This window comes from Perna viridis, chromosome 3, assembly GCF_037379345.1.
Source record: "Perna viridis isolate PV_CMFRI_1.1 ecotype Kerala chromosome 3, ASM3737934v1, whole genome shotgun sequence".
Taxonomy (NCBI): domain Eukaryota; kingdom Metazoa; phylum Mollusca; class Bivalvia; order Mytilida; family Mytilidae; genus Perna; species Perna viridis.
Window position 1 is genome coordinate 13,089,478 of NC_142447.1, and position 22,850 is coordinate 13,112,327.

Genomic DNA, 22,850 nt, shown 5'->3' on the forward strand with positions numbered 1-22,850 from the left:
AACATTTTTAATTTAGCAGTGTGAGAAACCATTTTTTTTCCCAACTTGCCATTCTGGCTAGTGGAATATTGATCTTGCTAGCCAAATATGAATTCAACTAGCCACATTTTTGGTTTTTTTTTCTGTACTATCATCTCTTTTCTCTTGGATTTGACTGTCTTCTGCCTTTCTTTTTCTTTCTTCAACTATCTTTTCATTTGTTTTAAATTTATCAAAAACTTTTCCACTTTCGAATATTCGCTCCCATTTAAGTTTTTCATGTTCTTTACAGTAACAAAATAAGTACTCCATTTCTGAACTCGTATTTTAATTATATTTCAACAGATTCATCATTATGAAACAAGAAAATCAATTGCTTCTTGTTCATTTTTATTTTGACAATAAACAACTAATTTGCAAGGTAAAAAATCTTAAATTACCAAGATAATTTAGTTTGAATACTAATACGAGATCAGGACTGTCACCTAGGTTTTGGCACATCCCACTTACCGGAAATTCAAATGGCAGTTCATGAACAATGCTTTACAAGTGAATAAAATTGTGCATATCATGCCAAAATTCATTTGACATATTCAAGCTAAACTTCTGAAAATGTCGGGAACATTTTTTAATGAATGATGTTATTAGGGATGTTTTACTAAATAGCCTGTTGGCTGGTTCATTTTCCTTGGAACTTGCCAATCAAATGACAGTCACCTAATTGACGAGTGTAAGCAAATGAGAACTCGCCAAAATACACATCTACTCGTATTTGGCGAGCTGGCGAGCAGTGGTTCCTCACACTGTATAGTCAAATATTTGACAGTCAGTAGGGCAAGTGTCTTTCTTGTGTTAGTGTATAGCTAATTTGTGTGGCTTACCATGCTAAAAGAATTATGAAAAATTCCAATTCAAATATATTTAAAGTTAAAAAGCAAAAAAAAAATATCTGTTCATCTCTTTGTTTTGCAGAAATGTGGTTTATGCAAATTGATTTTATTTAATGAGTGTAGTGTATCCTTTGTATATTCATAGATTGGGTAACAATTTGAGGTCATCCCTTGATTCCTATTATACAAAAACACAAAATGAAATAACTTAGTTTTGGATTGTTATTGCATTTTCTTATTGAAAACATGACCTGCTTTGCTTATAATTATTGATGATCTCATTTTTTTGTTACATTCAAACACTGCTATAACGTGTCTAAAACAAATCTCAGTCACAAAATTTTTATAATTATGTAATGTGCTGTGTCAGTATTGTATATTGTGGTAATACCTTTTATTCATAGGAGGATCAAGGCGTGGAAGAGGAAGGTAAGTTGTTACTTAAGTATTGCCACATTTAACAGTTTATAAATTTTTACTGCTTCATCTCATCTAGTGTGCCGTGTTTATTGTCCATAATTTATCACAGAATATAGGCTGTTTCCTATAGAAAATTTAAACAAAATCTAATTTTCCATAAATTACAGTAAACTCAGGACTTATTAGAGGTGCATTTTTAAATTTTTTCTTGAATTTAAGGCATTCAAATAGTTCCTTGTACTGTTCAGACAAGGAAGTTTTGATTGTCAGATTTTTAATTTGTAAGTTAATGGTGACATTGGAATACAATGAAGATCTGGCAGCAGGATTATATCAGAAATTGTTACACTTATATTTGTTGTGATTCTGATAGGTGAAACCTTGAAATGGTTAATTTGATTCCATGACTGTAACTTACTCATGGTATTAATAAGATATAAATTTGCTGAGATAAAAGAGATAAGGACAAAGAAAATATGCATACAAATTTGAATGTGGTTGTCTTGAGGAATTTATCTGTTTAACTTAAAAGGAATTATTTAAAGTTTGATCTGTATGAATAAAGTAATGCCATGTAAGTAAACTGCTGTCCGTTACAAATGGTATTATGAAGTTTAAGAAAAAGAGAATGTTTTACTAGCAAGCATTGTACATGTAAATGTTTCCTTTTGGCAACCCAAATTTTGTTGCATCTGAGATGGTCTGTTGTTTGTTCAGGAGTTTCAATTCACAATCCAGCAGAGATCGACAGCCACAAAAGTTTGAAAAGGGACCACAGATTGATACATGGACCAATGAAACAGCAGAAAATGCGGAGAAGGAGAACAATACAGGTTTATATGATTTGTATATATAAAGCAGAAAATTCTCTGAAGGAGGTAGACCTAGGGTAAGGGACATAACTCTTGAAATCAGTGATATGTTTTTATCATATTCAATTTCACCAAACCTCTCAAGCTTTTGTTTGAAGCAGAATAAAATCAATCCAAGTTAATTAGATGCTTACATAAGATGCATATAAAATGCTGTATACAAACGTTTCAATGATTTTTAAGAGTTGTGTCCACTACCCTAGGTCTACTTCCTTAATCAGTGTACATTTTGTATGCATTTAATTTTTATTTTATTCTTGTTTAAAAAGGATCAAGATGCTGAAATAGAAAAATTTAAAAAGGATGGCTTCTAGACCTGTGGACAAGTAGAATTAAGCTTACTTGTGTACTCGAATTCACCTCAGCCTGTTTTAAATTTGTTTAAATTATCTTTTAAATTACTCATAAGTTCCTTTACAAAAAATGCCATTTTATTCATGTCGTTCTGTACTACAACTCTCATACAATTATTTCTTGTTCTTACCTCCGAGATCAAAATATTTCCATATTTATTTTTTTCTATGAGAATTTTGAATGTACTGTTTATCCGCCATCTTGTTTCTATGGATATTTTTAGATGTTCCCTATTATCTCACAATTGAAGAGCTGAAATACCATGATTTCCCGCCATATTTCTGCTCTTAACCTTTAGTGGAAGAAAAAACCTTAAGTTTCGAATGAAAATGTTACAACTGGTACCCAATATGAGACTTACTACATGTAGTATTGAATTGGCCGGGAACCAGAAATATGACGGGAAATCATGGTATTTCAGCTCTTCAATTGTGAGATAGTAGAGAACATCTCGAAATATCCATAAAAACAAGATAGCAGATAAGCAATGCGTTCAGTGCAAACTTCTCATAGAAAAAATAAATATGGAAATATTTTGATCTCGGAGGTAAGAACGAGAAATAACTGTATGAGAGTTGTAGTACAGAATGACATAAATAAAATGGCAAGTTTCTTATGGGATGGGAACTTTTGAGTAATAAAAAAATTAATCTAAAAAAACTGCAAACAGGCTGAGGTGAATTCGAGTATAGTGGTAGAGGCAAGATTTGATTCCTGGCCAAGTCAAATTAAAGATTTGGTTAGCATGTTCAATATCATATGAAAAAGTGGCAGTCTTGCACAAATTTTAGTACACTTAATTGATGAAATGGTCTACTTAAGAAAGCATGGAATATCAGCTGAAAAATGTTCACCCTACAAGAAATCATATTCAACTAGGAATTTGAACAATTTAAAAAATTTGTGGGGAAAACATGTAAAAAGTACTTCCCATTGGTGTTGAAAAATTCACAAATACTTTTATATTAAAATATTTAAAGAAATGATGCAGTCAACAGGTTTTTTTTTTCTTTGCTATGTATGGTATTCATCACCCAAAATATGAAAGCATGCTCATTTTTCTTTTTTGTTTTGTAGGTCCATGGGGAGATGGTATAGAAGATTGGAATGATGACACATGGCAAGGAAATGTAAGTATTCACCCGCTTTGCAGCATTTGTTACTATTGAAAGGATGTGCTTAATTAGCTTTTGAGACTGCAAAGACCTACATCTCTAAGTTTGTTCATTTGTTGGTTGTATGTTAAAGAGCTCTCTGTGAATTCATAAATCTTGATTAGTAAATACTACCTATCAGTTAACTGTTAATTTTGCACTCTGCTGTAATGCTTAATGATGATAGTTATGTTGGATGGAATACTTTTTTTTAAGAATTATTGGAATGTGCACTCACATCATGGACAGGTCTGATTTGAGTAAGATTAATGGGAACACTCCTTGCAGTAAGGTGGAATATTCATGTGTTATTTCAGATTTTCTTAACTATGTGCTGTAAATTCAGAAATTTTGTGTGCATTTATTTTTTGCGATTCAAGTCAAAAGGTTAAAATGTGTAGTTTTTTATTTTTGTGAATCACCACTTGAAAGGTAAAAATCTGGAAAACATCTAATCAAGTCAGTCCCTTATTGCCATACATTTTCTTCACCTTTAAGGGGGATCAATCTGTATTAAATGTATTAGTGATAAAATTTAATTTCAGTTGATAGAAGTCTACAAAATAAGGAAGACAATATCACATACTGTCTGTGTAGATGAGTTGCATGATTGGGTGTGTTGGAAGGTCAATCATACTACTTATAATAATATAAAATCCATATATAAAGTTGTTGTTGGTTTCATGCTTTCTAGTTTTTGATGAACGCAAGCTTATTTGGAACGTTATATCTCAAGTTTAAAATCATTGGCTTGCTGAATATTGTCTAGTTGAAAGAAATTGCTTAAGGTGCTTTTGAAAGACACTTAAGAAACAAAGTACACAAAATTACTTTAATTGAAGAATATTGTTAGAGAAACTGACTGTATATCCTGATTGACAAGTTTGATTGCTGGCCATTGCATTTTTCATATTAATAAAAAAAACAATACATTAATTTCTTAATTCATTGTATATTCTGTTAGAAGGCACCTATCAAAATGATTTTTTTAATATATTTTTTCTTGAAATCCACTTGTGATAAACTCCATTTCTAAGTGATTCACATTTCAACCTTTTGCTTTGGAAAAAAAAGGGATTTTTGCACTTACTTGTATATAATGTATAAAGGCGGACTTGAAAAACATTTACTCACTGAAATATTTGTCAAATGATAAAGTAGTAGCAGTTGGAAATTTCATGTTCTTTCTGTAGTATTTGCTGACACTTAAAACGTGTGCATGTACTAAATCTTTGGAATGGTCCCTGTATGCATTTATCTCCTAAAATTCTTTAAAAGTCACAAATTTTACTGGAAAACTTTGACATTTTGACGTAAACTATCTGCTCGGGAGGCAAGATACTTTAAACTTGTAATGATCTTATTTCCATATGCTATTTAAATGTTAATTTGTAAATGTCATTTTGTGAAAAGTTTAATACTCAATATTTTTGTCATATTCACAATTTCAGAATCAGAAGTCTAAGGTAGGACAAATACTGCACTTCATATATGTCTGGTGTCAGAAATGGGATACAGGTCTACTGTAGAATATTTAGAATAATTTATTGTCAATTTTTTTCTACTGAATCAGCATTCCTTAAAAAAAGAGTTCTTGCCTCCCACCATTATAGGAATTTTATCTTTTGAAATGAGGTTATGATGTTCTGAATTTAGGGGCTGTTCCATTGAAAAGTTTTTAACTTACTTGAGGATGTAGGCTGAATAAGTTTCTTTGTTCAGGTAGCTGGCATTTTATCCAAAAAAAAAACATTGAAGAACATCTGTTGGCGGTAACCTTTTTTCACAGTCTCTTCTAAAATACGGAGTCCTAGGATGAAAAAAATGCTTGTTTGTGAAAATCTGCTACAATTATATTTGCATGTTAAAAGGTTTCGATGAGCAATGCATGATTTTATGTTGTGTCAATTATTAATTCTACATGTACTTAAATGCAACCATTACAGATAACTTTCCCCTATTGTACATGTATATAGAAATTTCAATACACAATCTATTTAAAATTTGTTGACTGTATCTCTTTTTCAGTAAAGAGCACTGGAGAAATTACTTTTTAAGATTATTCTTGATATAATAATTTTGTTGCTTTATTTATAAGTATCCTTTTCTTGAATATGTATTTACACCGCCTATTGCAAGCCATCTTTTTTCCAGTTGACAGAAACTAAAGTGTTCGAGTCCAGTGTGCAGAGTAGAGATCCAGAGCCCATTTCAGACTCAACAAATACAATCGGACAAAGGTATCTGTTATATGTTGCTTAAGAGTGAAGACTATTGTGTACTGTAAATTCCCAAAATTTATTTCAGTGTGTTTATCATTGAGAGAAATGGTTCTTGTTTGCAATCCCAATAAAAAACCTTGTCATTGTGCTTAAATGTAAATTACTGATGCTGGATTTTTCAAATGTACCTCATTTATCCTGAAGTGATGTTTTAAGATAAGTTATAAATGTATGCAGTATTTTTTTTTTAATTTATAGTGTTAATAGAATTTTATTCCTGTCTTTATCTTAGAAATGAGTTTATGCTTTGTTGAGGCTACTACTCTTCTTAAGATTTTAGTACATCTACATTTATTTTATCGGACATATTTTGTTTCTTTGTAAGAATTGACCTTGGTGCATTGCTACAGAAACCTACCAGTGAATCTCAAGACTCCTATTTGTCACAGTATAATCAGCAGGCGACAGAGACTATAAAAAATACTATTGGGGTAAGTACAGTGTACATTGATAAATTGTTGCTGACTAGAAAAAATCATGTATGACAAAAAATCGTAAATGTGAGGAAGTACAGTAATTTATGGATGGCTGGAGTTTAAAGAAATCCAGAATGTTGAAAAAGAATCTCCTTCTGATATTATTATATTCCAGTAATTTAAATGTGTTTGTTTTTATGCTCTCAATATTTTGATTTCTTTGATCCACTAAATACTTGATTTTATTAATTACAATATTTTACAGATTGGTTCAGCATCCAGACAGCCCTTATCCAGTCAAATGGGTGCTTCATCCTTGACCAATCATTTGTCAACAGGTCCTCTTGGAGGACATCAAATACAGTCGTCCTCACTAGCAGATTCTATTTCCGTTTCCTCACCGTCCTCAGCAGCTGTAGATGCTCTGGTGTCATCACTTACACAAAATTCCAACCTTGGTTCAGGAGTTGATGGCGGAACAATTGACCTTACAGCATTGACACAGACCACAACAAGAGCTAATCTCGACTTGAATTCCCTGTCACAGAACAGGCAAACTGTGCCATTGGACTTGACATCCATAGCACAAAGTCGACAAAGTGTTCCAATGTCAATGACATCACAAGCTGATTCCATTTCATCTGCACAGCAGAGACCAAAACCACAAAGGTCTAAACTGCCTCCACCTTCTAAGGTACAATATGTGAAAATTAAGTGACATGGCTAAAAAATTTGTAAAACTCTTAATAGATATCCTTGTAGCTGTAATTTGTCTGTGCTCAAATGAATATTTCTATGTAAATTGAGCTGAAAAGGAAGTTTTGATTGAAATAATTTTCATGCTTTTCTGCTAGGGCAGATGACATTTCAAAAGAAATGATGGCCTTGAGTTTCAAGTACATGTCTTTATGCATATTTTTAGTAGACAGGTAGAATTTTTCAAAAGAGAAAATAATTTGTGGATGTATGGTGGGTGGGCAGCTGCATAACATTGTTCAAGCAATAAGTTGCAAAGTATTTGATAGATGGACTAAATGAAGGTCAGGCAAAATTTTTACAATGAAAATATCATTTTTGTAGGGACTTTGACACTAATCCATGCAGTAAATTAAGAAGTATTTGTCAGATTGTTTTCAGATTCTGATATGTGGTTTCCGCAAGACAAAATGAAGGTCAAGTTCGATGTTTACAGATATCACTTCTGTAGTTCCCAAGTTGCATTTTGGTTGTCAAAATAGAGATTTTGATCCTTGTCTGTGCAGTAACTTGAAATGTATTTGGCAGATTCTTTTCAAAATTGGCTAAATTGTTTCAGGGCTATTCCAGTAAAATTTTTCTGGAGGTGATGGTACGCCACTTAAATATTTAAACCTTGGTTGGGGTTATTTCTGATACTTTTTAATGCATTGCAAAATTGAAATTAATTCTCTTGGTAGTACCCATTATGAATTGTGGTCCTTCACCCCCTTCAGGGACACTTTACTGCAACAGCCGTCCTGTTACAAAGTGAAAGTCTAATTCCATTTTACAGATATTGCTTTTCTTGTTCCTGATTGGCAGTCATTTTTGTTTAGGAAATAAGGATGTTCACAATTCTAATTTTGATGTGGGAAAATATGGTTTGCTGTCAAATTGACTATCTCTTGTTACTCTTGATTTGTAAGGGAAGATAATTATAAAGTAATTTGGATGATTTTTATACAATGAAATATGCATTCAATAAATATATTTTTGTAGATTCCAGCATCAGCTGTGGAAATGCCTGGTCATCGGTCAACCAACAAAGTAGATGTCCAGTTTGGTAACTGGGAGTCATCGTTTGGATTTGGAAATGGCGAGTCAATAGTTCCAGGTTTAACCAATTCAGATACAACAGGGTGAGTTAGGTACACAAACATGAATAGCTTAGCTAAGAGCTGTATTTCATAAAAGTAAGCTTAATGTTAATGTAAAAATATATATTTTTTTTTTGTTTGTAAGATGGTTAATTTCTGTGAATGGTTTTTTCCATTTTTGTTTGCTTTTGTGTATTTTTCATAGTTTTATTTGGTATATTTAGGAAGTTTCCATCCTATAATTTAATGGTTCAATTTCTGTAAAAAAAATTTTCAAGGGTATACTTATTTTATATTTGATGTTATATTTCTTATTACCAGAATCATTTTAAATTTCATCAATGAAATGAGAAAAGTTGCCAGTAATACACTTTTTAAAAAGAGAACAAAATGACTGTTTTTATACCCCATGCAATGAAGTTGCAAAGGGTATATTGTTTTTGACAGTTTTCCTGACTTTTTTCTAAACGCTTGCAGATGTTGACATAATTTTGGTATATAAGTTCACCAGGATAAGTTACAGGTCAAGTGTACGTTTTGTTTCTCTACAGTGATATTTACTTTGGATTGTCTAAAACTCAAAGAAATCACTGTCTGGTAACTACCATACTGAGTAACAGAATTTAGTTAGAACATAAAGGTCTAAAGCCTAAAAAACACTTTTATTTCTTTTTTTATCGGGGTCCTTCTACATGTACTTCATTTACAAACAAATTTACATGAGTATCCAACATGGGGACGCGTGGGGTATGTGAGCACGCTCAATAAGGTTCTTTAATCAGATATATAATGGCTTTATGAATCAATGTACAGAAAACATTCCATATCATCCTAATTAGTATCTTAACAAAAATAATTATCAACTAAAAATTGATTTCTATTGAAATGGAACCAAAAAATTAAATGGTTTCAGTTAAATACTTCTGACGGTTCCATGTCGGTTTTAAAAGCTCAGTAGAGCTTGTGTTGTAATGTTTTACATGTACAGACTTTAAATTAAGCTTTTGAACTTTGGACTTTGAACTTCCTGATTTACTTCAACTTCAAACTAATTGAAATTTGTTATTATACTTAAATAAGCAATTATGAATATCATGAAAAGATGGAAGATCAAAATACATTATAACTAATCGATTATACCATTCATCTAAACTTTCAAATTTAGACTAAAATATCCCCGTGCAGGTCCGGGTGCTAAAAGAATAGGCCTGCAGCAGCGCTCAGCTTGTCGTATAAGGCGACTAAATAGTGCTCAGAAACCTAGCCGGGGGCTAGGCGCTCTGCCCATAGAGCAACTGGGATGTGTGCCCCAGGTGGTTGAATGGGGTACCCCTCGCGTGTTACATGCTGGGGTTGTCAGGCTATAATACGGAAAACCTGACCGCAAACCATAGTGGTGCACCGTGTTGGGAAACATGCCACGTTCCTCGCACGTTAAAGGACCCTGCTGTGGTATTCGATAGGAGTAGGAACCCTTGCGCTCCGCCACAGGAGGCTAAATTACCCGACCTTACCCATTCCCCCTTTTTCCAGTGGCAATCAAAATTTGTCGACCCCATCCCTTTTTCATTTCATGTTCATTGTCTGAGTATAGCTGAAATATTGCTGCTCGGACGTTAAACCTCAACAAACAAACAAAAAATAGACTAAAATAAACTTTCAAAACGAAATTTAAATTTTACAATTCCAGTATTTATACATTTTTATATCAGTTCACGTAGAAATATAATTATTTATTCATAACTGATTAATTAATTTCTCATGGGAGGTGAGGGGGGCTTTTGTCCTGATCCCACCATTACTTAAAATAGAACATAGGGGTCAGAGAGCAGTTTTGCACATATTTCCAAAACCATCAGATTAATCTTGTTTTGACAGGTCAAAAGTGTTCAGCATGAGATCTATCTTCATTTAAATGTTTGTGCAAATCTGTCGAACCATGTTTATAGAAATTTTTTTGCTTAGTTATTCCTTACAAAAATCTTCTCCTCTGAAACTACTGGACAGAATTCAATGAAAGTAGATATGAATGTTCTTAGATATGAGCATTATGAATTTTTATCTAAGAAAAAGCCTGGGCGTTTTTACACAAAATAGAATGTGGTTCATTAAGTCAGGTGTACAATTCAGGTTTCCTGAATAGAGCCTATAGGTGAACCCTTTCACTCAAAAAGTCTATTATTAATTTTTTTTGTGAAATATAATTAAGTCATTATAAATTAAAAGTCATTAGGAGTTGTATCTTGAAAATATATTTTCCACTGCCTATTTTGGTTAACATTATCTTAACTGATTAGATTATAGGCTTGCTCATATATTTCAGTTCTCAGCAATCTGGTCTGAGCAATCATCTACCAAAAGTTAGTCAGCAACAAAATGAGTCTGTGATAACATCGTCGATGATGACACCGCCACCTAGTGCCGGTACATCTGTGATATCAAGCCAGGAGTCACCTAGGACCAACATGTTTCATAACTCTCCATACACAACCCCAACAAAAAAAGACCAGAATTCTCTCTCACAGAATCAGGTATTGACTTTGAAATTGATGACAGGAAATTAAACAGAAAATTTGGTAGACTATTATTATTATTATAGGGAAGATACAAAACAGGAGTCTTCCTGTGAATTCAGATGTGTTCCATCTTTTGTTGTTTTTTTTTTAATCTCTAATCATAGGCAAGACTAATCTGTCATAGTTTTTTGGTATATTTGAATGATTGATAAATAAAATTATTGTTGAAGAGACCCCAATTAAAAATCTATACATCATAAAGTGGCAGTAATATGAAACAAAATGTTTGTCAATGAAATGATGGAACATATCACTGTTAATATTTTTTTTCAATACAATGTATTAAGAGATGACTTCAATATAATAGTTAAGACTGTTGAATTTATTATTCCAGATGAATCCTGATCCTATTCCATTTCCAACACAAACAGATCGAAAATCTAGTCCCATGATGGCTCCACAGAGACCAGGATCAACTCCAGGTTTATCTCAAAGTGAGTTTAATACATAAACAGGGTAAGGTACTTCGAATTTTCTACAGATAATCGAAATAAGAATAATTGTACTGTTGATGTAAAGATTGGAACTTTATAGGCAAAAATTGACTTCGAAAGAAAATTTCATTTATGAAGAAAAATAAAGGATTGACTGGAACTTTCATTTTCAGTGAATTTTTTGTTGATTTAAGGGATGCAAGAAATTCCTGCTGTACATTTGTATTGTCCTAATTTTGATTTGAGTGTGATTTATGGCTAAATTATTTTTTTTATTGTAGGTACTTTGTCCTCCAGCAATCCAGAGAACTCAACATTAGGTTCTTTCTCACAAGGTGGATTTGGTGCAAATCCTTACCAATCACAGAAATCTTCAGCCATAAGTGGTGCAGCTGGTCTGTCAAATTCTTCTGGACTATCAAGTTCACGTGGGCTTTCATCTTCAGATCTGAGTGCTACAAATAGACTTACTAATTCTGCTGGATTACCAAACAAGTCTGATTATTCACAATTGCCTGCTTCCTCTCAGAGCTCCTTCCAATCTCAGTACCAGTCAGGAGGAAACCAGTTTCAATCTAGTCAGAACCAGTTCCAAACTGGGCAGAACCAATTTCAAACTGGTCAAAATCAGTTTCACAGTGGACAGTCCCAATATTATGGGCAATCAGGCACATCATTCCAAAGGGAATCAAGTTCCTTCTCAGGAAATCAAGGCCAATCAAGCTCATTCTCTGGGAGTCAAAATCAGGGAGGCAGTTTCCAAAATAACCAGAATGGCCCAAGTTCCTATCAGGGTGGTCAAACGCAATCAAGCTCCTACCCAACGACAAACTCATTTTCCTCAAGTAAGGGGAGTTCATTCCCAGGAAGTCAGAGCACTGGACAAAATCCTCCAGGAGCTTACCCAGGAAATCAAAGTTCAGCTGGAAGTTTTAATCTGACTGGTAATCAAAATCAAGGAGGTTCATTCAGTGACATGAAAGGTCAAACTGGCTCATATAGTGACCCTTCAAACCAGAGTGGATCATACAAAAGCCAGAGTAGTTCATTTAGTGACCCATCTGGTCAATCTGGATCTTATAGTGATAGGCAAAGCCAGAGTGGTTCATATTCAGATAGACAAAATCAATCTAGTTCATATGGTGATAGATCGAACCAATCATCAGGCTCGTATGGTGATCGCCAAGGTCAGTCTGGTGGCTCTTTTGGTTCAGATAGATCAAGCCAGTCAGGTTCTTATCCTGGAGGTAGTTCATTTAGTGGAGTTTCACAAGCTTCTCAAAATTATAATAGTGCTAACCAAAGTGGACAGAACTCACTGTATCAGGCTGCTGTGTCAAATGCCTACCAAGGACAAAGTCAGCCTGGATCTATATACCATCAAGGTGGTTCTTCCCAAACCACTTCATATACGCCACAAGTTTCTACTAGTTATGGAAGAGACTCACAGTCAGGAACATTTTCCACAAATGTTTCACAGTCAAGTAACAGCTATCAGCGGGATGGTAGCTCTGCAGTGACTCAATCTTCATTTTCATCCAATACCTTTGGAACAAGCAGTCACCAGGGCAGTTTACAGTCAAATCTGCAGTCAGCTGGACTTTCTGCAAACAAACTCGGTGAAACTTTGTCTAAAATGAGTGTAAAGGACTCAACCATGGATACCAGACAATCTCCTTCACAGGTAAGTTATACAATAAGCAAAATTTCTCTTGACAAATGGTGATCAGTTAAATGAAAATTAACATCTTCCTATTTCTGTAATTGAGGACGACAGATACCTGATGCACTATACTCGATGTCACATACAACACATTTTCGAATTGAAGCTCTACTTTTGAAACCGTCGGGACTTACTGCTAGAGTTGTCTCTCTTTTATTTAATCTGAAGATAGTTCACATATATGCATGACGTGTTAGTACCAACGAGTCGCTTATTAGCTTAAATCATGCGTAACAAATCCTTACGGGAAAATCCCATACTAATATCTGCCATGTTGGTTTCAACGGGACGATTTGTTTACAAATGAAGTTTGTAAGTTCCCGTCAAACTCCGGTGACAATCGTCTGCTTGATCAACTTCTCGGTATTGTACGTTGTTCGCGTAAAATAAATCTGAGATATTTGAAATAATGCCGAAATGCATTCTGGGTTCTTCGGTTTTTGGACAAACCATTTAAACATAAACAACATCTCTTAGCAACCTGATCACTGTAAACATGGCCGACTTTTTACAATGTAAATATTGGCACAGAGAATTAAAATCTTACCGAAATTTAACAATTCAATGTTTAGGGAGAAGCCGTTTGGCTAAACGAATGAGCAAGTTTTTAAGACAATTTAAACGACAGTAGGTGTCAATGAAGTCGTACAAAATATTTTTATTCAAATTTTAACAGTATCTTATTTATGTAATGCTGAGTATAAAGGAAATGTGTTCTGTCTTCGACTTGATAATTTTAACACATAGGCAGCGTCTGTTGTATAATATGAAGAAACTAGTCCTATTGGGATCAAAATAAATCATTGCAACTCCATTCATTGTTTTACCATGGGCTGGCCATTTGTCGCATTGTTTCTCCCAGAGCAATGGAGATGGGGTTAAATAACGACATAAATAGCAAGCCCATGGTAAAACAATGATAAAATGGAGTTTCTGTAAATTATTTCCTAATTACAGTGATTTGATGTTGGGGTAGAAACAGTGCTACACTTATAATATTTAACTCAAGTCTAATTTCATGTTGAACTCTTGAAAAGCCTGCTACTACTAGCATTGTGACCATATACATTTTTATATGTGAAATTCTTTCTTACAAAGAGTATCGTAAGTCTTAGATATTAAAAAGATTTTAAAGGTTTTAAGCAAGATACATGTAGAAAAGATTGTTTTCTTGATACACTCAGCTAAGTTTACAATGATATTGTTTGCCTTGAAGTTTCCTCTGATGAACATTGTTCCAATCTCTTTAAAAAGATTAAAAATGTATCCCTTAGAAGATAAATTATTTCCCAGTTGTTGGTCAAAGTACTGGATATGGTGTATATATCCAAAATTACTATGATAAACTGTTTATGACTGTATATTTTTGTTGTTACTTTATAATATTAATTAATTTTAGTGGAAAATTATAGATTTAAAAAAAAAATAATATACACATGTAGTTAACTTTTTTTATTTCTGATTCCCTCATTTATAAAAAAAAAAAAGGAAAACATTGTCACTTCTTGTACCCAATAAGTTCTGTGAAATTATTCTAATTGATAAGTTTATAATAATAGTTAATCATGATGTGAAATCATGTTTTTGTAGTTTGATAATTCTTCATCTGCGACAACTGCTAATTTGACATCTACAACAACTTCTGCTTCTTCTGTGTCCACTCCATCCGCAACAGCATCGGCTACGACGACAACAGTTCACTCAACAGCAGCCAAAGTTTCAACAGCTAGCAGCAGTAAGTATACAGACATTATTTGACAGTATGTTACAATGAAAGCTGACAAATCACATACTTTATTTATTGGCATATATAAATCAGAAGCTAAATTTTAACTCTCTTAATTAAATAATGCAAGAAATTTAAAATTTACACTAGTATTACATTGATTCTTCTTCAATTGCCATGACTGAGATTTTCAGTCACTAAGACTATGTTCTAATTTGAATTCAAAAGAAATGATGTTTACATATGTAAAAGTACGTATTTTTTTAATGCCTGCCTCATTTTCAACTTTCTGCTATTTCAGCGAGTAAAGCTCCACCAAACTTGCCACCTGGAGTGCCATTACTAAGTCATCAGTACATCATGGGTCAAAATTTAGGACCTTATTTTGTAAGTATAGCTTTATTTTTTTAAACAGGGTATTTGTATGTTTTTAGGGTATTTCAACATGTTAAATCATTTCATTTTGCAAATTGGTCATGATTTATTATTCAACGACATGATAAAAGTGCACAATTGGAAGAGAGTAAATACATTTCCTAACAGTAAAATACATGTTTTGCAGAAGGTTTAAAAACTGAAAATTACAAGCAAGAGTAAATCCATGGACAAAATATGTTAGGTCCGTAGACATATAGCATATTGTATAACACTAGAGTACACGCAGGAAAGCAAACAGCACTTACTCCACTAAGAACTGAGATTAACTCTGATGATCTGGAAGGTCGAGCATTTTAAATTTGCTTCCTGCAAAACAATGATTTGTACAATTTTTACAAACCGAGTATATTTCTGGGGGTCGTAGATTTCTTTTTAGAAAAGAATATTTTAGTCAATACAAAATTGCTTACTGGTGCAAATGAACTTGTTCTCCCACAAGTTTACTTAAGCAACAAACTGATGATGGTATTTAAATGTTATCCTTCTGCTATCATTCTATCTACAACACATTTTGGATGCTTCTCTTCTAAAACCATCTGACAGATTGTCTTTTTATTGGATACGATGTATTGTTATAAAGTGCAAACTACACATTCAGGCATTATCAACAAATTTTGTTGAGTTCGTGATAATGGGACTCCGAAACTACTAAGTCTCTTCAGTGGATGAAGACATATGGAAGCATGTAGCAATTTTCTATACATGGACATATAAAACAGAATGATAAAACAGATAATACTGTACAACAGTTTTAAGTTCAAAAATACAGTACAGCTTTTAGTAGAAACTTCCACCACTTTCCTTTCAGGGTCTTCAACAGCCATTGTATGGGTATGAAGATTTACAACTGCTTCAACAGAGGTTGCCACCAATGGTATGTATAAAATTGTTCACATTTTTATGCTTCCACTTTGAAAAGTGTCTTGTACTAGGATATGAAGATATTTTAGATGTATTAAGCATTTTTATGCTTCCTCAGTTAAAATAGGGATATATTGTTTTACCCCTGTCTGTGTTGCAAGTTTTCAGTTGATATTGCAAAACGCACCATCTGTGGCAATATCTCTTCAGCACCTGTGCTTGGAGTTTTCATATCACATTCATATGTTATTCATGTGTCCAGAGCTTGCTGTAACTAGGCAGACTTTTTGTACTGTGCTACACTTCTTACAATTAGGTTTTTTTTTAACAGAATTATGTTGCTAAAAAGTCATCACAACTGAAGTTTTATGGTTGTCGACATGAACTCGTCAACTGTAATGTATCCATCTGCACCATGAGAACCGATTTGATCACTATGTCGTAGTTTTTCTTTTCTCTTTGTTTACCCTGGAAGTGACATTTTATGGACGAGGCAGGTATTTCTAGAAAGGCAGAGGATGCTTACCCTACCAATGCACCTGACACATGTATGCTACTAGTTTATAGTGCAGTTTGGGTTGCTCATTTCCTTCTGTTTCTTTGTACATGTTATTTTGGTTATTTCATGTTCTTTGTTGTGTGTCTGTTTTCCTTGTCTAGTTTTTATCCTCAGATATCTTTGAATATAGTTCTTTTTTATTTTCAATGGAATGTTAGTTCTCTTGATTACTCTTTTACAGAGGGTCTGACTTTATTTGTTTCATTATTGAGGACTTGTATTTATCTAACAAAATAGCTGATTTCACTCACTTGGTTCGTACATGTGCATTCAAATGGCCTGTGTAGGTTTTATTGATGATTGGCTTCAAAGGTACTTTTTAGCTGAACTGGCCAAAGCTCTTCTCCTCTGAAACTACTTGACTAATTAGAACCAAACTTGGTATGAATGTTCCTTGGTGTATCCTGCATAGAACTGATGTGGGGATTTTTGATTCGTCAAAAAACATGGCCGCCATTACTAAAAATAGAACATAGGGGTCAGACAGTAGTTTTTCACAGGTATCTCCAAAACCGTAAGGTTTATCCATATTCTGTCAATAGCTGAAATGATCCATATTATTAGGACTACAAAAATCTTCAGATTCCTTGTAAGAGTTATTGCGCTTGAAAGGGGAAAAATTTTTTTTTTTTAATAGTTTTCAGTCAATATCTTTAAAACTATGATAGATTAAAAGAATCTTGTGATAGTCATACCAAAGACTTCTTGAGTCAAAATTGTTGGACAACTTGTTTAATTTATTGCCTTTGAAAGGCAAAATTCAACAAGGTGAGCAATTCAGGCTCCTGGGAGCCTCTTGTTCATTAGCCCTTTAAGTTTCTTATGTTGTTTTTAGATCTGTAAAGATGAGTTTAAAAGATATAGGGCCAGAAAAACTGTATGAATTCATTTTAAGTAACTTATGTCAATTAAGATTAAATGATCTTTTTTTGCAGAACTTACAGAATTATAACTATGATATGACAGCATTTAGCAATGTACCAACAACACTGAATACAAGCAGAGAACCAAATCCATTGGCTGGTAATATCCCATATTCAGGTACTATAATAGGTACCATGAAATTATTATTATAAAAACTAGTTGTTTAATATAATGATATATGTTGCCTCATGTTTGTCTGACTCCTCTTTGGTAAAAAGTCAACATGTTAAAATAAAAATCAAATTTGAATGCCAGATTAAAAAAAAAACGTGTACTGATACTATTTTATTTCATTATATTGTATTTTAATATGGCACAAGATCGGTTTTGTGGTCATTTCTTGAGGTATATTTCATGGAGATGTATTAAACTTTAACACAAGGTTTCTTACCACTTAAAGCTTACTGCTTGGGGTCAAGAATAAGCATTTTTTTTCTATATAAAACTGAGTGAAAGTTGCTTATTTCTTAACCAATTTCAAAGGGGTTGAATTTAAAGTCTTCAGTATTCATCTGGTTAGACTTTGTATTTTGTTCTCAGTAAGTTCTTATCAGGGGCTAAAGGGTCAATATTTGAACATTATTTGTTTTCATTGAAAAATAATTTTGAGGGTTTGAATGCTGAATCAATCCATGTTCCATATAACATTAATTTTCACCAAATTTTGTGATATGCTGTATGAGTAGGGGTATTAAATTTTTACAGTCTTTTATTTTAATTTTCATGAGGTTTTATTTTTTTGATTCTTTGGACCTTATGAATTACAGCGAAAATTTCCTGCTATACGGTATTGAAGTTTTCTATTTCTATCTAGGAATTCTATGATTGATTGTTGGGATTTAATGCAGCCTGAGCAGCAATATTTCAGGGAAATCTATGTGTAGGATTATTTTTGCTGATATTTTGTGACCACAACTATAGCAAACATTTTCAAGTGTATAGCATGTACATTAAGAAGCCAATAAACCATTGCATCACTTAGCCTGAAAACTTATATCTACCTCATCTATTATATATTTCAGGATCAGACAATAAATTAAACAGAGTGGAAGCACAGTCACCTATTCCTACTACACAACAGCAATCAACACAGTCTCACCAACAACATCAGTTTATTAACTTGCCATATGGTTATTGTTATCCAGGGACGGTCTTACCAGGAGCACCTACACCAATGGGATTCCAGTATCCCCCACAAATGATTCCAGTAAGTACAGCTGGAATGGTTCTGTAAATCTGACTCTTTCACCTACATGGGGTTGTCAGTTTTTGACAGAATACATTGCAAAAAATGCATTTCAAAAAGAAACTAAGAACATTTTACATTACTTTTAATTTGTTTTGTATTTTTGGTGAAACACATGGCTACATATTTAGCAGTAGAAGATGTAAGGCTTGTAAGTCTTGCCCTATGACGCTACGATTTCAAGATAATAGGTCCCAAATTCCCATTCAAATGCATCAAATGTGGTTATTGAAAGAGCAAGACTACAATCATTATCAATGTCAGACCTGGTGAAATCATTTTTCAACCTGATCCGACAACCTAACAGAATCTGCTGGACCAAACAATTGTCTGCCGGACAGAAAAAAAACAAGAATTTTGAATTGCTTTTATACTCAATTTGGACGCCATCTTTAAACCGGAAGTTCAGGTTGAGGCATGCCTAATAAAAAAAATGTACCAGGCATCTGGTCTGGAAATCATACAAATTTTACCCGACTGGCGGCTAAAAGTACCTGTCATGTCCGACAAATTTCGCCATGACTGCAGTGTAAAAGTGATGTGTATGCAATGGTAAAAATGTGATTCTTAATTTTTTCTTCACTGCAATAAGTTAATAATATCACAATATAGGAAACTGATAACTATGCATCAAATTGATATACCCAGAAGTAAAGTAAATACAGATCAACCTTCAGTATTAAATGCTTTCAACAGTAAATATACAGATAAGAAATAAATGGAGAGTACAACTTGTGCGTTCTATTTTTTAAAATAACCACTAAATTGAAAATATTTTATGCAGAATATTCCTTCTCGCCAAGAAATGACCTTTTGTGTCTCCTGACTTTTAACTCTGTTATATTGATTATAGAAAAGACATATGATATATGCAGTTTAGTTCCTACCCGATATCAACATCCTGAGCAGAACTTAGATTTTTTTTTGCTCCCATAAATGTTAGTGAGAGTTTTTGTTTGAAAAACCCTTTGATTTAAGTGATTTGAAATTTGGTTTGCAGCTTCACTTTTGTGATTTGTTCATGAAACAAAGAGTGTTTACCGTTTAATCAAGCAATTCTTTGATAGAGATTTTATACTTTGACTAAAGGTAAATCTAGCATTTCATGTCTTGTATTATGTTATTATAGGTTCCCCCCGTAACGAATACCGCTGCTCCACATGCTGCTGGTACAACAGGAAATGCTCAGTTCCAAAAACAGACATATGGATCTCACTCTTATGGAAGTGGCAAAGGTTATTATTCTGAAAGTTCATGTATTAGTGTTAATTTCTGGTATGCTGGAAGTAAAAATAGTATCAATCAGTTGTACACACTGTAAGCTAAATTTAAGTAGAAATCTGTAAAAAATTTACTAGAAGGTAAAATGTAGAAAAAATGAGTTCAATCAAAAATATATCAACATTTTTAGCTCACCTAGCCAAAGGCCATGTGAGTTATTGCTGTCACTTGGCGTCTGTCTTTGTTGTTCATCGTCGTTAGCAGTTTTTCAAAGCTCATCTCTTCTGGCACTACTTGACTAATTGAAACTAAACTTAGTATGAATGTTCCTTGAGGTATCCTGCATAGAACTAATGTGGGGAAATTTGATCCATCAAAAAACATGGCTGCCATTCCTAAAATACTTAAAATAGAACATAGGGGTCAGACAGTTTGTATATGTCTCAAAAACTGTTAGGTTTAGCCAAATTCTGATATGGGAGAAAAGTTGGGTGTTAGGTTTATCCAAATTCTTTCAACTGCTGAAATAATCCTTATTTAAAGTCCTACAAGTGTCTCCAACGGATCAAAGTTGTCAGACGACTCCTTGTAAGAGTTATTGCCCTTGAAAGGTGAAAAATCGGGGTCTATTTAACAGTTTTTTAACGAGCAACTCGGCGGGTATTTCTAGAAAAGCAGAGGACGCTTACCCTACTGGTGCACCTGGTCCATGCTCCCAGTTTTTAGTGGAGTCCGAGTTGCTCATTTACTTTTGTTACTTTGTATGATTTTAGTTACTTTATGTTCTTTATTGTGTATGTCTGTTTTCTATGTCTGGTCTTTGTCCCTGGATTACATTCTTTTGATTACCGCTATAACCTTGGTTCCCTTGATTACTCCTTGATATCTATGATAGATGAAATAAAACTTTCTGTTGCTGAAATGATCCTTATGATAAGACCTACAAAAGTTTGCTGGGATCAAACGTCTGCCATTACTGAAATACTAAAAATAGAACATAGGGGTCAGACAGTTTGTATATATCTCAGAAACTGTTAGGTTGAGCCAAATTCTGATATGGAAGAAAAGTAGTGTGTTAGGTTTATCCAGATTCTTTCAATTGCTGAAATAGTCCTTTTTTCAAGTCCTACAAGTATTTTCAAGGGATCAAAGTTGTCAGACGACTCCTTGTAAGAATTATTGCCCTTGAAAGGCAAAAAATTATGTTTTTAGTAGTTTTCAGCCAATATCTTGAATACAATAATAGATAGGATGAAACTTTCAATTGATGAATGATACTTATGATAAGATCTACCAAAGTCTTCCTTGAGTCAAAATTGTATGACAACTCCTTGTTTGAGTTATTGCCCTTGAAAGGCAAAAATTTAACCAGATGAGCAATTTATTCTCCTTTGGGCCTCTTGTTTATAGTCTGACCTGAGTAAGAATATTTGTTTACCTTGAAAATAGGACATATTTTAAGAGCATAAATAAACTCAAAATAAGATATATTTTGAAAAAGTCAAGTCACGGAATAGATAAAGGAGCTGAATCATTAAATATTCAAGTGTGTTATGATATAATGTACTATAAATAAATCCTACTTTGAAAATGGGCATCTACATTAAACTCTCAGGATAGCAATGTGATTACTGTAAAGTTATTTATTTTAATGGTGTGCTAATTTTTTGCTATATTCTAACAGCATATAGCACTAATAATTATTTTTTTAAACAATGATACTGCGAACATGTTCATTTGACAGAATCCGTGAATATTAGCAACCAAGAAAATTAATGTATTTACAGTAATAATTGTAATAGAGTCAATCCAGTTAGATATCCAATCTAAAGGGAACAGGCATATATGACGTGTTTTTGTCCCCAGTACTATATTTTCCTACTTTGTTGAAAATACAACAAAAATTTTCCAAGAATAAAGGGTTGGGCTGCTTTGAAAGCAAGGAACAAAATCACTGTATACCAGTAAAATTTATGAAATGAACATTGTTGGTTAGTATTTGAAAGTGTTTTTGCACAGTTTGTTAATCTACATGTAGATTCATTCAATAGGGTCTTATTTAGAGACAAACAGGTGCATTACACTTCAGATGTTTCATTTTACAGGATATGATGATATAACCCAGCAGGTGAATGACTTTACCAAATCCACGTATCTGAATCAGTCACAGAACAAAGTGTCAGCAGTTTCAGGTTTGTTAAATGGTTAGCATCATGTAGTATGTATATGTTACTTAACCCTTAGTTTTAGCACTTCATCTTCTCTATTGGGTGATTGCAGTAAAAGTCTCAATGATTAAATAGATGTCATCAAACAAATTTTCTGCAGATGATCAGAATTTTTTCCTGGAATAACCCTAAGAGGTATTGTGTTATATATGTGGTTAAATATCTGAGTTTATTACACATTCATAAATTCTAATGGGAGCATTTAATGGAAAATTTTTGTTCACTGTCTGCATATCTGTACAATTGAACTTGAAATACGTTACCACATTTTTTTTAAGGTTATTATCGTTTTTTTATACCAAAGGTTTTCACTTAAATGCTATAGTCATGGCATACAAGACAAGCAATAGAGAAACTATTTTTTTCTATAGCTCCGTACTTACACAATTTTAACTGATGTTAATTGAAATTTTCCAAGGCAGTTCCTTTTTTGTTAGGTTAAAGTAAGATATGATAATGTATGTTGAATTAGTGCTTTAGTTAATCAAAAATTCATCATAAACAAATGTTTGTAGGTTCAGCCACCCCTGTTACGGCTGACTTGTCTGGCACAGGACTGAGTGGTGTGACTGGATATGGTAAAACACATACACAGGTAGGATATTAATCAGAAATTAATCAGAATTCGAATGTTATTTTTATTTAAAAAAAAAAAAAAAATGGATTGTCACCATAGAACATGTATGCAATTAAACAGTACAAGTTACAAAAC

The 22,850-nt window shown here is 33.2% G+C and overlaps 1 protein-coding gene across 9 annotated transcripts in view; it reads left to right on the top strand.

Annotated features, from left to right (window-relative positions):
• Nucleotides 1-22,850, top strand: part of LOC148621066 (uncharacterized) — a 30,443-nt gene that overhangs the window by 4,178 nt on the left and 3,415 nt on the right. For 3 of the 9 annotated variants that reach the window (XM_088575084.1, XM_088575086.1, XM_088575085.1), the window contains exons 6-24: nucleotides 1,274-1,298; nucleotides 2,007-2,122; nucleotides 3,593-3,645; nucleotides 5,121-5,135; nucleotides 5,824-5,909; nucleotides 6,277-6,382; nucleotides 6,633-7,061; nucleotides 8,105-8,244; nucleotides 10,526-10,733; nucleotides 11,113-11,212; nucleotides 11,494-12,896; nucleotides 14,526-14,670; nucleotides 14,963-15,048; nucleotides 15,908-15,973; nucleotides 17,455-17,560; nucleotides 18,466-18,650; nucleotides 19,819-19,924; nucleotides 22,016-22,114; nucleotides 22,654-22,733. In XM_088575084.1, coding sequence (XP_088431210.1) covers nucleotides 1,274-1,298; nucleotides 2,007-2,122; nucleotides 3,593-3,645; nucleotides 5,121-5,135; nucleotides 5,824-5,909; nucleotides 6,277-6,382; nucleotides 6,633-7,061; nucleotides 8,105-8,244; nucleotides 10,526-10,733; nucleotides 11,113-11,212; nucleotides 11,494-12,896; nucleotides 14,526-14,670; nucleotides 14,963-15,048; nucleotides 15,908-15,973; nucleotides 17,455-17,560; nucleotides 18,466-18,650; nucleotides 19,819-19,924; nucleotides 22,016-22,114; nucleotides 22,654-22,733 — 3,554 coding nt within the window. The remainder of the gene's footprint in view (nucleotides 1-1,273; nucleotides 1,299-2,006; nucleotides 2,123-3,592; nucleotides 3,646-5,120; nucleotides 5,136-5,823; nucleotides 5,910-6,276; nucleotides 6,383-6,632; nucleotides 7,062-8,104; nucleotides 8,245-10,525; nucleotides 10,734-11,112; nucleotides 11,213-11,493; nucleotides 12,897-14,525; nucleotides 14,671-14,962; nucleotides 15,049-15,907; nucleotides 15,974-17,454; nucleotides 17,561-18,465; nucleotides 18,651-19,818; nucleotides 19,925-22,015; nucleotides 22,115-22,653; nucleotides 22,734-22,850) is intronic. The other 6 variants (XM_088575089.1, XM_088575090.1, XM_088575092.1 and 3 more) reach the window with 5 other exon arrangements.